General features: G+C 43.9%; 7 protein-coding genes across 7 annotated transcripts; 2 read left to right on the forward strand and 5 right to left on the reverse strand.

Moving 5' to 3' along the window:
- Positions 1-658: 658 nt before the first annotated feature.
- On the reverse strand, positions 659-1,585 carry I203_101694 (uncharacterized protein; the record flags this gene model as incomplete). The annotated part of the gene is made up of 4 exons (XM_065516931.1): positions 659-679; positions 760-904; positions 988-1,235; positions 1,319-1,585. 4 exons carry the CDS (start codon positions 1,583-1,585, stop codon positions 659-661), a joined length of 681 nt encoding a protein of 226 aa, XP_065373749.1.
- Positions 1,586-2,018: 433 nt separating this feature from the next.
- Positions 2,019-2,582, reverse strand: I203_101695 (uncharacterized protein; the record flags this gene model as incomplete). The annotated part of the gene is made up of 1 exon (XM_019150509.1): positions 2,019-2,582. One exon carries the CDS (start codon positions 2,580-2,582, stop codon positions 2,019-2,021), a length of 564 nt encoding a protein of 187 aa, XP_019000102.1.
- A 302-nt stretch (positions 2,583-2,884) lies between these two features.
- Positions 2,885-4,966, reverse strand: I203_101696 (uncharacterized protein; the record flags this gene model as incomplete). Its single annotated transcript, XM_065516932.1, has 8 exons — positions 2,885-3,174; positions 3,249-3,345; positions 3,414-3,544; positions 3,606-3,726; positions 3,902-4,018; positions 4,224-4,486; positions 4,641-4,763; positions 4,825-4,966. 8 exons carry the CDS (start codon positions 4,964-4,966, stop codon positions 2,885-2,887), a joined length of 1,284 nt encoding a protein of 427 aa, XP_065373750.1.
- Positions 4,967-5,352: 386 nt separating this feature from the next.
- I203_101697 (uncharacterized protein) lies at positions 5,353-7,588 on the reverse strand (the record flags this gene model as incomplete). The annotated part of the gene is made up of 8 exons (XM_065516933.1): positions 5,353-5,621; positions 5,694-6,146; positions 6,210-6,270; positions 6,352-6,597; positions 6,656-6,742; positions 6,801-6,907; positions 6,988-7,060; positions 7,172-7,588. The coding sequence occupies 8 exons, from the start codon at positions 7,586-7,588 to the stop codon at positions 5,353-5,355; spliced, it is 1,713 nt and encodes a 570-aa protein (XP_065373751.1).
- Positions 7,589-7,961: 373 nt separating this feature from the next.
- Positions 7,962-9,518, forward strand: I203_101698 (uncharacterized protein; the record flags this gene model as incomplete). The annotated part of the gene is made up of 5 exons (XM_019150512.1): positions 7,962-7,973; positions 8,028-8,179; positions 8,404-8,599; positions 8,889-9,129; positions 9,223-9,518. The coding sequence occupies 5 exons, from the start codon at positions 7,962-7,964 to the stop codon at positions 9,516-9,518; spliced, it is 897 nt and encodes a 298-aa protein (XP_019000105.1).
- Positions 9,519-12,925: 3,407 nt separating this feature from the next.
- Positions 12,926-13,246, reverse strand: I203_101700 (uncharacterized protein; the record flags this gene model as incomplete). Its single annotated transcript, XM_019150514.1, has 1 exon — positions 12,926-13,246. The coding sequence occupies one exon, from the start codon at positions 13,244-13,246 to the stop codon at positions 12,926-12,928; it is 321 nt and encodes a 106-aa protein (XP_019000107.1).
- Positions 13,247-13,326: 80 nt separating this feature from the next.
- On the forward strand, positions 13,327-14,898 carry I203_101701 (uncharacterized protein; the record flags this gene model as incomplete). The annotated part of the gene is made up of 9 exons (XM_065516934.1): positions 13,327-13,329; positions 13,427-13,498; positions 13,557-13,732; positions 13,788-13,919; positions 14,008-14,100; positions 14,182-14,221; positions 14,301-14,445; positions 14,541-14,609; positions 14,693-14,898. The coding sequence occupies 9 exons, from the start codon at positions 13,327-13,329 to the stop codon at positions 14,896-14,898; spliced, it is 936 nt and encodes a 311-aa protein (XP_065373752.1).
- Between the last annotated feature and the right edge of the window lie 313 nt (positions 14,899-15,211).

Consider the following 15,211-nt stretch of genomic DNA (forward strand, 5'->3'; position numbering starts at 1 on the left):
ACTTCTGACCGGTTTACTGTCTGAGTACTGCAATTAACATATAACAACGTCAAGAAAGAGTGACCTTGCCCATTGCATTCTCGTTCAACTCAGGGTTTACTCTGCTGTTGTTGACCGAAACATCTTGGGAGCGAGATGACGAGTCCGCTTGATGCAAGGAAGCCACTACGTAGGCGGCTACAAACTGTACGTAGGAATGAAGCGATGAGATCCAAACGAGCTCGGATTTACGAGGATTTCCCCTCGCACAGACAGACCCTCGACACGCGCCGCTCCGTCTTTCGGGACACTAATCTAACGAGAGAATTCGGGATGTGATCGTGGCCATTCTCTGCTGAACTGGCGGAAGGTAGTTGTTGACAGCTCTTAATGGGTTGTTTCTTGTTGCTGATTCTAAGTCGATATGATGTATGGAAATAACAAGAGAAGATGTACATTTATCCTATTGCAAATGCATGATCTCATGGTATATACAACTTACTATATCAGATATTTTGCCGACAAGTTTCATCCACTGATCTCCAAGAGGATGATAACTCAGTCGATACCTTCGGGTCTACCCATCCATTGACATGCGTATATGCGTTATGTGTATCTTCAAAATGCCCTGTGAGGACAAGGTCATGCATGAATTGATGGGCAGAAGTCACGCTAATAACTAGCAGAAAGTGATATGAATCTGCGTTGGAAAAAGTACCAAGTACCATTAGGTCTATGTCCTCCTGAGCAGAAGAGTATCGAGAATGAAGCTTCACTCACCCCGACATTCTGGCCACCACAGGTAGTCGGATCCCCACTAAAAGTATCCGTACCAGTATATGCTCCTGGACAATTATCTCCACTTTGACATTTACCTGGTCCGGCCGTACATTCGCCTGTAAACTTGAAATCCATTGCGTATTTACTATTTCAACCAATCAATCCATCAGTTCATCGTGTCTTCTTCTATTATCAGTCTTTTGCAAAGCGAAACAGAAGGTCACCTACAAATGATGTTCACCTAAACCTGCAGTAAGTAAAGAATAATCGGCCGAATTCATCATGGAATTAGCGATTGTGAATTCCATAAAACCGCAACCTGTACCATCAAATCCACAATTATCTTTCGTACCGTCCATCCATGCTATACCACTATCGACGGGACCATTGATCGTAACGCTGCCTTGAACCGGTTGACCAGCTCTGTTAACAGCGTAGGCGAAAAGCGGTTGACCTTCTCCGCAATTGTTGACGATCTGTCATCGATCGAACAGAACCAAACCAAAGGGTAAAAAGTCAATTAGAACAGCATTCGAGTGATGAGGCTAGATAAACTTACGGTGATTTGGTGTGATTCTCCACCAGTAGCAGCACCCCCTTCAGTCGAGGGGACAGAAGCAGCACCAGCATCAGCAATGGCAGAGCTTGCGGGAGGTGTATCTGCGGGAGGTGTACTGGACGAGGCAGGAGGAGCAGCAGATGTAGATGCAGGCTGAGGTGTAACAGCAGCAGGAGTTGAAGTTGTAGCGCCCCAACGGAATCTCTGAGGAATCGCAAATGTACCAGCAGTTGCGGCGGTCAAGAGAACGAAATAGTTGATGAACATGGTATGATTAAGGGGTGATCAAGCGACCAGCAGAAAGATGAAGTGGGGGAGATGGGCGTGGTCGAGCTGTTTTGTCTGGTCACCACATATATAAACGTTTTGATGGTGGATCGATCAGATGATGATAGTTTTGGAAGGTATAATGGTATGATTCAGTTATTGGAGGAGAGATCGATCATATTGGACCAATGACAGGGAATCGTTTGAGGGTTATCCATCGAAGTGAGATCAATATCTCGATGAGATTGAAGGGATTAACGAATAAGAGGTCTATGCAGATGATCGACAAGGAGAATTTATATGAAGACCATCTCACCATCTTCGTTCTTCTCACCCAGCATCCTTTCAAGTATCCCCAGCTCTCCTAATCCCGTTGATAAAATTGGCCATCAAAGGTATCCACCTCTCACTTGGTCAAGTGTTTATCCAACTTTCAATTCCCCTCTTTTCCCACATCCACCACGGGTCCTTGATCGCCATAAACTGGATCACCCTTCAACCACTTCAATTTCCTAATATTATCCCAATTCTTATCTTTCTCATCTGATTCTCCCGTACACATATCCCAATTATCACTTTCTTTCGGATAACTTCCGACCATCTCAAACGATCCTTTATCTTCTATTAGTGCATGTCCAACGCCAGCAGGAACGATCATCACATCCCCCTTTCCCACTTCTACCTCTACCTTATCAGGGTTAGACACTGATCCACCGAAACATAATCTTGCTGAACCATCAACTACGACCAGGACCTCGTGGACGGTCGAATGAAAATGATGTTGTCTGTACATTGTATACCTCCATGCGGGCTGGACTATACCCACAGATGTCAAGTGCTGTTCTACTGATGTTGGCATCAGGCATGAAGGATAAGCTGAATGGTAGATCATGAGTGGGTAAGGACGAAGTGAGGTATTGGGGAAGTTCTGATAAGCTGGAATATGATGTTTTGTCAATTGGAGTGCAGAGAGTGGTTTAGGTGTGAGTGGTACCATACTGATACTGATGAGATGTCGGAAACGAATAGCTTTAATTGCAGAGCGGGAGGACAGAGAAGTACACACAATCGATCTGCTGAATGGTAAAGTACGTGAATGCGATCGTGAATCAAGGACAGACGATAGAGATTTGTGTGAAGATGAATTGAGGGGAAGATGATTTTGAGGGTGTGACGTCATTCTTCATCTGGTGAGTAACCGTTTCTATCACTGGGTTTGAAGGTTCCCTCCAACCTGGAGATCCCATCAGGTAGACATGAGAACCTGTAAGTCTGAGTTAGATATCCTTAGATGCATGCCTACCCACACCAACCCCCATGCCCCGAATCACAATCCCACCTGAACCCCTTTTTGAAATCGTATCCTCGCCCACCATCTTCCCATATCTGCACGGCACTCTCAACACCTTTCAGCCTGGAGGGAGGGACAAGCCTATTCCTAGCTGAGATGAAAGCCTTGAGAGCGAGGCGCTGTAATTGGGAGTTTGTGTACTTGTGCAACAGCTGGTTGAGGTTGTCAACGGGTAGATCCGGTAAGATCGAGACGGATGATGGTGTTGCAAGAGGTAAGATCAAAGATGAGAAAGCGTCTATACCATTGAAAATCACAGGTCTAAGTCATCAAGATCCCGTGTGCGTTGCTATACGAGCAAAAAAGACTCACCATGATGTGTTTGAGGTGGTACAGTGGCAACGATACAGCCCGATAACATAGCTTTAGCTATCCTATCATCCAATTCACCATACTGCCAGCCCTCAAACTGGAAAACATCCAATATTCAGATTAGCTCGACGTATAATCAGACGGCTATGGTTGTATTCCACTGACCAGACAAATACCAGCATCTCTCATAGCTTTAGCCAACCTTTCTTCGTCTTTCAACCAAAATTTCCTCCAGCGACTGTTCGGCGAGAACGGATCTTCACCTGCTTTCGGTAGTGGTGGCGATCTGCGTGATGCTGTAGATACGGACGAATCAGTTTGAATCGAGTACCCCTATAAGCAATTATCCAAGCTCACGTGAATAGATAGACCATGTTCTACCCCAAGGTAATTTCGGATAATCCTTGGTAGCCGTCGTACGAAGTGGGAAATATACGATGGACCGTCGATTGTTTATGTGTCGCGAAGGGTAAAAGATCTTGGGGCTGGAAAAGGAATCTCCAGATATTAGATGATACTTTTACCTTTACCGAGAGGGTGGGAGTGGTAGCAACAAAGTACGACTTACTCGGCCTGGAGAAGGGCAAGTAAGAAATTTAGCAAATGGTCAAATTATTCTTAAAAAGTCATGAAGCTACGAAAGTCTCACTTACCGAAGGTAGTACATGAGTTAGTAATCCCAATTCCCATCCCTCACCATGTGTTGTCTTTAGAGCATCATGTTTATGTTCAGGTTTTAATATATGATGAGGTTGAGTTAACAATGATACCTGAGGATATAGAACCAACAAACAGGTGTTAGCAAACTACTCCCACTCTCCTCGAGTCATAGTACAATAAAACCCCAGAAGTAGCAGATTTTCCTCATCTTGAGTGAAATATAGATGTAAAGTATCAACTCAGATATATGAATATCCGTATTTGTATTCGTATCCACCTGATCCTCCGCAGCAGTGAAACAAACGTCAAACTGACATTAGCTGTTCCAGGAATCTTCATCCCTTCTTCCACCCAAATAACTTTACCTTCCCTACAACCCAATTCTGCGTGTCCACTTTCATCTCCTACTTTCCATATCCAATCAAACTGATCACATCCTGCATTCTGCAGATTCTCCTTCGGTGATAGATCCCAGTTCCAAGTGGGTGAGAAGGATGATATGGTGGTGAGGTTGAATCTATTCGAGGACGTTAGGGATGAATGGAGAGTCAATGCAGATGGTATCTGTGGAGAATCATCTAGGGGTGATATGAGGCGTCAGGAATGACAATCACTACTATTATTCGAAGGCAGAGATGATCGTGACTAACATGATAGATCTATTTGAACAACAAGACTAAGTTAGCATTCATCATTCGAAATTGAAGGTCAAATCAAGTAGATAGAATTTACCTATAAACAGTAATACATTCTTCGGATGATCGCAGACTTCTTCCTCTTCTCCCTGTGATGTCGAACGATAATCAAATGGTGTAGGATGGTTGCCATACCATTTTGGAAAACCCCACTGATGGGCTATTCAGTTACGAATGAACATCAGACTAAGACCCTACGTTGCTTAAGTAGATGGACTTACGATCGTCCACCTGTGCAGATTCAGGTATATCAGGTCTCCTGCCCACTGCTGCCAAGTATGCTATGATGAGTAATCCCAATGGGATAGGTAAGATGAATAACGAGGATAGAGAGGTCGAACGAGGAGGGGCGGTAAGTCGCATGATGGTTATGTTTTCAAGGATACGAGTATATGTACACAGAATTGGAGATTGGACGGCTTAGGGGGAAGGAGATGCTATATGATCGTTGGCGAGGGGTATATCATCGTACCTTGTTGGGTATCCTCTGTTAGATTAGGATAGTAAAATGGAGGAACGAAGAGAAGAAGAGCAAGTTAAGCTGTTGTTTGTCATTTGATTGATTCGAGGCACCATGATTCGTCATTTATCTATTGGTGGTGACAAACGTTCACTGTAATCCGCAGCAGATCTTCAGATATCCCAATCGCTGATACTCTTCAACGGTGCTGGGTGTAAGTAAAAGTATCAAAACATTGTACAGTACATGGTCATGTATACAACTTTAGAATGCACTAAACAAGACCCTTCTACGCCCAAACAGCAGTCCTCAATCCACCTCTCAACCCCAATCCATACCCACTCCACCCTTCTATATCTTCCTCTTCTTCCTCCTCTTCAACCACATGTGATAATCCTTCATCTACATCATCCCGTTTGATCGATCTATCCGTATTTGTATCCGTATCTGTCGTCTCAGATTCGTTCATGTACAACAAGCAGAATTGAGATTTATCCTGTATGACCACGGACGACCCATCTGGTGCCCAATGCAATTCGTTTGCTGAGAAATCTGATCCTGTAAATAACATATCAAATCATCATTAAACATGTCTATTATTGTCCGACTTTAATGACAAACAATGCTCACTCGAAGGTATACCAACACCTTCCATCATCCCACCTCTCCCATCATTCTCCTTCTCCACTTTGTTCAGCTCCCCATCGGTATCATCGGTACTCTCCTCTTCCCATCCACCAGCTTCTTCATCCCACATATATAACGCAGAAGTCCTACCAACGACCGTCACTGCCAATTTCCTGTTCTTAACTGTACCTGAACCTGAACCTGAAGGACACCACTCAGCATTCTTGATGGGATTTTCAAACATCATACTTGTCAAATGCTGTACATCGGGTGATTCGGCTGTAGGTGTCTTTAGAAAGGTATATATATGTATGACATTTGGTGAGTTGTCAAGCCGGATCAAGAGTGATGCACCATCTCGATCGAATGATATTTGCGATACGCCGACAGAGGGATTGGGTTTACTGAGATCTGGTCGGGTCGTGGGTATCGAAGTTGGAGTCTGAATACGATCGACTGTGATAGCGGAAGGAAATTAATTACTCTAAAACATGAATATAATCGATTGTATGAACTCACACTGTACAATACCCCTTCCTCGAGTATCTTTAACCCAATCATGAGGTTCTTTCCATACGGTCTGATATTACACCACACTGTTAGCCATTTCTGACACCTAGACGAGATTGAAGATTGGGGAGAGAGCCATACAGAGACTCACCACATCCTTTTCGACTATCCTACTTCCCCAACTCAACACCCCTACACAACTCCAACCTTCACTCTCGATGATCCTAACTTTCCCGTCCCATCCACCCAAGGCTAACCATCTTCCACCAGGTGCCCAGGTGAGGGTACGTATACCGAGACCTGGATCTTCGGTTGAGGAAGTAGGAGAGAAAGTCGGTGAGGTGTGATCGAAATGGGCGAGGAGTGGTCCAAGGGGAGAGTGGACAAACATCGAGTACTGAGAGATGTAATTTAGGTTAGTCATCGATATTTGACATGGAAATGATTGGACTTACCGATAAAGAACTATCCCATACTGCGATGTACCTCCCACATGGACTCCAGCTTATACCTTGAACGTCGAAAGCTGATAGTTGGAAGTGCTAACAAGGCATCGACATATAGTCAGCTTTAGAACTAAAACGTGAAAATATAACTTACTCTGAATAGATTATAGTGATCTAACATGTCATAAATCCCAATATACTCTTTACCTAGATGTTTCTCTACAATCGCCAAATATCGTTTATCAGGTGAATACGTATGACCTATAAAATGATATATGCCATCAGTCGATAAGATAAGCTTGATTATCAGGCAATATGGACGGAAGGGGCAGTTCACTCACATTGATTTGGTGATTTGGGGTTTTGAATGATTTTTGTAGAACCATTTGACAGATCATATATCATTATTTTCAACTATTTTCGATAAAATCCCCCAAATAAGACAAAAAAATATCAACAAGAAATTCTTGTCTTGTGCTTGTCTTGTTGATTAAAACCATCATTGGAATTGCAAGTCAAACTTACATTATGATCCGACCAGACCATCACGTTTTTCCCACTCCCACCCTTGACCCACTCAACTCTCACCATCCCTTCCGTCCCTTCACCACCTATCCTAGCTACCTCTCCTGACAGTCCATCTCCTTCAGATGCCAATCCAAATATCCAAGCTGTCCTGCATATTGAAGAGAATGAGAGGATGTGTAATCCGTCTTCTGACCATTCCAGATAATCAATCTTTACATAATCCTCTACTGTTTTGCTCGATGATGATGATGGAGGATTTGATAGCTGACATGCCCAAGTACGCACGATCTGCAATGTAGCTGTTGATCTGATGATCACCCTGTTCTGGTAGATGGTTGCTAGGAAGGTGGTTCCGGGTGAATAGGATATTAGAGATGCGTGGTATAGCTGTGAGAAGTCGTATCCGTCTGACATGGTGTAGCTGTTGTCGATCAGCCTTGTTGTTGTTGATTATTTCCCTTTCGTGGTTCGGTCAGTCATCAAAGTATAAGTAAATGATATCTTCGATGGATGGATGGATGTTTATTTGGTTCGTACTCTCTGAGCTTAACAAAATCAATCGCGCCAGATGCCTGGATGCCACGTGCAAATCAACGGACAAGTGCCACACCAACTGACCGTGAGTGGGTGGTCAGTCGTAACTCCGAAACCCCGCATGCTATCAACCCAAAATGCACGATGCGACCTCATTCACTCGTTCTTGATTCGCATCTCTCGTCTCCCTCTTTTCCTTCTCATTCTTACCCCTCAGACGGGTGGAAATGTAATCATCAACAACAACGACAACATGGCATCAACAGTGAGCTCTGCGATTCTCTGCCAATGCATTCAAAGCTCACTCATCTTCTCGTAGTCTTCACGTGCACCGGCTGTATCCCGATTGGGACCCACAACAAGTGGAACGTCCAACTCCACCTTGTCAGGTAATAGCGGGGCATCAGCCCCACCTACGTTCGATACGAGACAATGGGAAGACGAACTTAGTAAAGTCGATATATCAAAGCAGTGAGTAATCCCAATCCCACCTCATGCCAATTTTCTTCCCTCCCTCCTTTCCCATCAATCTATCTCTGATGAGACTAAATATAATGCAAAGTGGGAATCTCTCCTAAATCAATTGAGGAAATATAAAACACTTAGCACCTCTGATCTTCTCCCTTAAATCGCTATACCTTTCATCAACCAAACAGAGCTCTAAAGCTGATTTGGCTGTTACTTTGGGTTTAAAGCGATCTGAACCTCCTCATATTCGATTACTTACTCATCGAAGGATACCCCGATGCAGCGGTAGAATTCGCCAGAGAGACTGGTCTACCCGCTGATGTAGATCACGAGAAAGTACAGGAACGGATGGAGATTCGTCAGGCGGTCGAAGATGGCAGAGTGGAAGAAGCTGTAAGGAGGGTGAACGAGTTGGATCCAGAGGTGAGTGAATTGCCTCCCATATTTACATATTTGACTTCATTATTCTACTTTCCACAAATCTCCCACGTCTACCATTTCTCGTCCTTCTCGCCCACACACCCCAAGGATTTAAACCATCATGCACCACGCTTAGCCAGCTCACGGAGCGCGGCCATGCGGAAGCAACTGATACTCACAGACCTGATATGAGGGGCATTCGTGTATTCATATTTTTTGTTTGCATCTAGTCAGACATCGTAACATATACGAGATGAATCACTGACAACAGTTTCTCATTCGCCGTATATAGATACTCGATACAAACCCACCGTTACTATTCCATCTCCACCTCTTGCGAATGATCGAGTTGATCCGTTCGGAAGAGATTGACAAAGCTCTCGCATTCGCTACTGAGGAACTAGCACCTCGAGGGGCGGAAAATCCTGAATTCCGTCTTGAACTGGAAAGGACAATGGGTTTGCTGGCATTCCCCGACTTGGTCAGATTCGCGGATGATGCGGGTACGAGTATCAACCTGGATGGTAGTGAAGGTGAGTTACCATTCTCCAACATTTGTAGTCAATAATACATCCTCGACATCCTCGACAACGCAAAGTACTAATCGTTTGTTTGTTCGTGTGTAGATATCAAACCCATCCCATTAGAAACTCTACAACTATTCTCCGATCCATCTTTCTCACCTCTCATCTCCCTAATGAAGAAATCATACCGAGTCGAAATATCCAAAGAACTCAATTCGGCCATATTAGAGAATCAAGGTCATGGGAGAGAAACGAAATTGAATGGATTAGTAAGACTGATGGCATTTGGTGAGAATAAGTTGGTGGATGCTGGTTTGGGTCTACCTGTTCAGGAGAAAGAGAAAGGTAGGAATTGGGCCAAGAAGATATTGAATTTGAACGATGTGGACAGTCAGTAATTTAATGAAAATAATTGGAGCAACGAAAACATACGATATGCTCTTTTTGTATCTTTTATACACCTTTCTCAAGTTGGTTGTACCTTCACTGTTGATCATGTCAAGGATAGAAAGACAAACGTTGTAATCAAAACAAAGCTTTATAAATGTATCAACTATGACGGGCGACAACTAAACTATCACCAGTTCAGATACAGTCAAGCCTTCCTGGTGGAATGCGGATAGCGTTGAAGTGAAACATTAGAGATTTGAACAAATGCATAATGAGGACTATGAGAATGAGAAGCTCGCTCATTTCTTGTCCGTTCGTAAGAGGGCTTCATTTCAATATGACATGTAATCAGATTATTCTAGGTTTCATGATAAGTCTTTCACATTATCTGACGACTTAACCGAATAACATGGACGCAGCTACATCCACGTTCCCTCCTGAAGCTTGAAGTAGTTGAATAGCTTGATCTCGGAGTGCGCCCAGACCGATCAACTAAGACCAAGAAGATTGAATGTCAGCATCCCTCGAAATTGTATAAACTCAGGACGATCGTCCTGATCCAGATCGATACTCGCAGTCTGTATATCCGCCTCTTTCACGTTCACCGACCCACCCCCACTCCCACTCGCACTTGAAGCAGCCGATCCACCACCCAATCTCTGTCCAACTGAAGATGATGTCGATCCTCCACCAAGCGCTTGACCATTTCCTGGGAATTCCCTTTTGGGTACGGTTGGACTGGCCACACCGGCTTTAACACCTTGGCTCGCGGCATCTCCCAGTTCATTAGCCATCTCAGCTTCGCCTCTTCTCCTCGCTTTGTCCGGTAATTCATGTTCGGGTAAAAAAGGAACTTCGGTATTGTTGATTCGAAGCGTATTGGTCGAAAGGTCAATACAGCATTGATGGCGTTTCTACATGATACGATATACGATTGGATCAGCAATCATTCACCTCAGACCTAGATTAAAGTGTAGTTCGGCAGCAAGGAGGGAATTTCCGCTGTACTCACCAGCATATCCAAACCAAATAACAGATCTACCGCTCTGCCTTCCAACACACTGAACGCACACGGTAAATGTAATCCACCGAGTTTGATCTGAGCAGAATGTATACGGCCTAATATCCTAGCGGTTCCCACACCTTCGGCCATACCTGCAAATCGAGTATCGAGTAATCGCATGATCCTGCGAGATCAACGATCAATAAATGTCAACTATCGGGAGTCATCGGATCTGTAGTGATCGCGACTCACCCGCAAGCTTCCGCACATTCAGGCGAGACTAATCAGGTCAAAAATGTTAGCTATATCGTTCAATCATTCGAGTAATCTAGCTTACTGATCGTGGTTTGGGCTCCTGAATCTACGAACGCTTTGACAGGATGTCCATTGACTTCCACGTTAATGTACAGCATCGTGACATTACCGAATGATTCCGGCTGCATATTGAGAGCTGATGTATCAGCTGTTGATGCAGGACTTCTCCAGGATAGCTGATTTCTTGAGCTTTTACTCACCGAATACTCCATGGCGTGCTGCATATTCTCCATGACTGCCTCCATCCGAATAGCTTCTTCGATCTTTTTCTGAGCTTCGATATCATATGGATCGGCATTCAGTAGCTGGTAAAGACAGTATCAGCTTTAGCCTAGCGATGCAGTCTAAAAGCCGATCTCAAGAACGATCAAAATCTACCTCGATCTGACGTTGTTTCTCGGCAGCTGCTGCGCGCTGTCTCTGTTGTGCATTGAGTAAAACCCGCTTGAAACTTTGAGTACCACCTTGAATCGCTTGATATGTCTCTGGGTCATTCTGCGAGGGAAAGAAACAAAATATTCATCAGTCCAATCACCTCTGTATGTATATTGTATAGGGTTATTAGGAACATTGGGTATAGAGGGAACGTTGTACTCACATTCCTCAAATCATTCATTAAACCTGGATTTCCCAAAGCCTGCAACCTCATTCTCTCAATATCATCATCCGATCCACCCAAGTATGATACACCCGATGATGGTCCTGATGCAGATGCATGCTGAGAAGTAGAAGAAGATGATGATGATGCGGCAGGTTGAGGTCTGACCATACCATGGAGAGAAAACGCGTAAGCGTGTATGATCCACTGTCATAGCCAAATACGACTGAATAGGCTTATAACTTACTTGGAGGTGAAAAATACAGTACTTTCTTCACCTGTCAGACCGTAGCTTGATAAAGTCCTTTTGACATCGGTGAGTGGTACACCAGAGTCTGTAGACAGGAGTAGAGATGTGTGGGGGAGACCGGACTTTGGGATGGGATGAATAAGCGGAGTTAGCTAATGTGATTTTGTCTGGAGCCAATATCAAGTAGTTCACAAGAACAGGGTATGAGGAGGAGAGCGGAACGATGAGGTGATATTCGATCACAAGTAGGAAGATATAGATGGTAGTCTGACACCCACTTCAGCTTCGATCAACGCTTGGACATCCTGAATCTCCATATCGGACGATACCTCGTGTTCGTAAACTGTATCCGGTGCGATGATAGTGAATTTCATGGTGGTGCTCTGCTATACTGTGGTAGTCTATCTGCTGCTGAGGTGGGCGGTATCGGTGGTTGATGAGTAATGGATGGTGTTGTTGGATGACGAGAAAGAGGACAAGGCGATGGATGATGATTCAATCATTCACTACGAGTATCACTCGTCTTGATCGAAATCATCCACCTCCACCTCATCACTATTACCCCTAGTACTCCTTAAATCTGCACTCCACTTTATAGGTCACCCCAATTCATCCTACGGTCAAATTCTTTCTTCCTTGTTTTCTTTCTTTCCTTCTTCTCATTCAACATAACACCCGACGACGACGCTTCGACTCCTCCTTCAATAGCTTAGCAGTCTCTCACCGTCAATCCACTCATTCTCATGGGTGAGCGATACGGGTAAAGGTGGTTTTATCGATCAATAGTCAAACAATCGGGTCTTGAGTACGCCTCACTCTTTCTTCATACTTTTTGTGGGTCGGGCGTAATTAGATCAATACGGTACATCTCAACATCCCTCTGAGTAATGCAAATTCTTCTTTCTTCTTTTTCTCTCTTCTAGACTGTGCGAAAAGTCCATGTTACTGAATGATGACAGCTCCCAGTCGGAAACGATGCGGTTGATTTGAATTTGTGAGTTGAGCGGTAGGGTAGTCAAGTAAGTTGGATAAGAATACAAAGTAGACATAGATGTATGACTGTCTCCATCCAATCATATGAATCAATTCATAAAACATATGGGGTTGATCACTTATAATTGCGATAACACAACTCCAACTATAACTACAACTACAACCACAAATCACATACAAGACTACAACGCCAAATCTCTCTTTCATATCTACCTTACAATGTCAAGCTCGTGCCCCGACTAAAATATCAAACACCTCACTCCATCATCTTCTCATACTTCTTAGCACCATCTACACCACCCCACCAATTCACTCTACATCCCACAAACTGTTCGTGTTGTGGTCTCAAAACCGTATCGTACAATTTGAAATCATCGACCGTCCCAACTCTCAAGAACCTCGTACCTGGGAATCCTTCTGATTTCCTGTACATCAACGTTCCGCAGGTTTTACAGAATCCATTGATCATATTTTTACCCGTTGTGGTGATTTGATCTTGTACAAATAGAGTCAAGTGATCTTCACCTCTTGAAAATCGAGTGTGGGAATCGAGAGTGGTGAAGTTCGTAGCGAACATTGATGCGATCACTTTACGACAGTCTGTACATTTGCATAGGAACCTTCGTCTTCGTCTGATCTTCCCAAGACGCATAAAGTATGGTTATTGAAAACACGACCTGCCGATAAGTCCACGCCTAACGATTTCGAACTCACCACTCGACCCACACCCAATATCGATGATCTCAAGGAAGGTCAGGTGTTGATCAAGAATACTTCTTTCGGGAACGACCCAGCTCAGAGAATATGGACGGATGGAAGTATTGATCCGGTAAGTTGACATATCGCTACGCCATGTGCATCCGAGCTAACATACTATAACACCATAGAAACGTCTCTATACTGAACCCATTCTCGTGGGAGATGCCATCAGAGCCTCAACGATGGGTACCGTTGTCCTTTCCAAATCCAATAAATGGAATGTGGGGGATGATGTATACGGTGATGGTGATTGGGCGGAATATTCTGTAGTAGAAGATTCAGGCCTGTTGACAGGTGAAGAAATGTAAATGATATGTACTCAGACTCGATCGTGATCGCGCTGATAGGTTGTGTCACAGTGATATCGAAGGACAATCACCGTACATACCCAACTCGATTCTCGGCTTGACAAGTCAAACGGCCTGGGTGGGAGCATTCAAAGAGATGGAATTGATACCTGAACATGTACTTGTCGTATCTGGTGCAGCAGGGTAAGTGCAAACAGTGTAATTCACCAAACCAAACCAAATTCTACGATCAAGCTTGACTGGCTGACTGACAAATTGAAATCAAAATTAGTGCCGTGGGATCTACTTTGATCCAAATCGCAAAGAAGGTGATCGGCGTTAGGACAGTTATAGGTATAGCAGGTGGGAAAGATAAATGTGAATGGTGTGTTGTTCTTACTACTTCCCTCTATATCACCTGCACTGTTCGGTGAGCTGAATCGAATGATTGGATTTTTCAACATAGGGTCAAATCGATCGGTGCAGATGATTGTGTAGATTACAAGGCACATATCCATTCTCTTCGCATTGATCCTCCACATCGGTTTGACATCAAAATTGACATTTGCTTTCTTCTTCTTCCAGGGCCCCAAGTACCCTGAACACCTCAAGAAACTCTTACCGGATTACGCTGATCGGTTTTTCGATAATGTCGGTGGAGAAATTCTGGATAACATGTTAACTTTGATGAAGGAATATGGTTTGGTTTCGATCTGCGGGGCTATTGCTGGTAAGTAATACCTTACTCCGCCTTTGGGTACAACAGGGTTCTGAAATGGTCAACTGTCTTTATTGCTTACTGATCAATCAATCTATTTCTCATAGGCTATAACGATGGAGGAATGACATTGAAACGTGGGGGTGAATTGATTTACAATAGATTCACGATCAAAGGTGAATTTGAAGTTCTCGTCCTCCTTTTCCAGAGATCCTGCCAAACTTTTATGCCCATTGTGCTGATTTGCTCTTCACCGTAGGAATGTTAATATTCGACCATGCCGCCGTCCTCAATCAAGCTGTATCGGAACTAGCCCAATGGATAAGGGACGGTACGATCAGTAATACAGAGAGCGAGTCTGTCATCGAAGGTGAATTCGAGGATATCCCAGAGATTTATGATAAGTTGTTTAGTGGTGGGAATAAAGGTAAACTCATTACCAAGTTGGTTTCAGCTCGAGCATGAGATGAGATATGATATCGTATCGACGATCGTTGAAGGAGGATTATCATGATCACGCAAGGGCCTTCGCGTCCGTCTCCTCTCACTTGAGTACGACATGTGATAACAAAAATTTCACTTTTAATCGATTGTTTGACCCTCATTTTTCTGATTCGACTTCCCCCTGACTCACTTTGTAGCTTATATAACCATACCAGCATGTATCCATCCATATGCTCGTCTCAATGTGCATAACCAAATCACCTCGACTCTAAACATCAGATATACCAAAGTTGTTCAAGTATTATATGTCCCAGTGTTTTTCTACATTCGAAGG

This window comes from Kwoniella mangroviensis, assembly GCF_000507465.2.
Source record: "Kwoniella mangroviensis CBS 8507 chromosome 1 map unlocalized Ctg01, whole genome shotgun sequence".
Lineage (NCBI taxonomy): Eukaryota > Fungi > Basidiomycota > Tremellomycetes > Tremellales > Cryptococcaceae > Kwoniella > Kwoniella mangrovensis.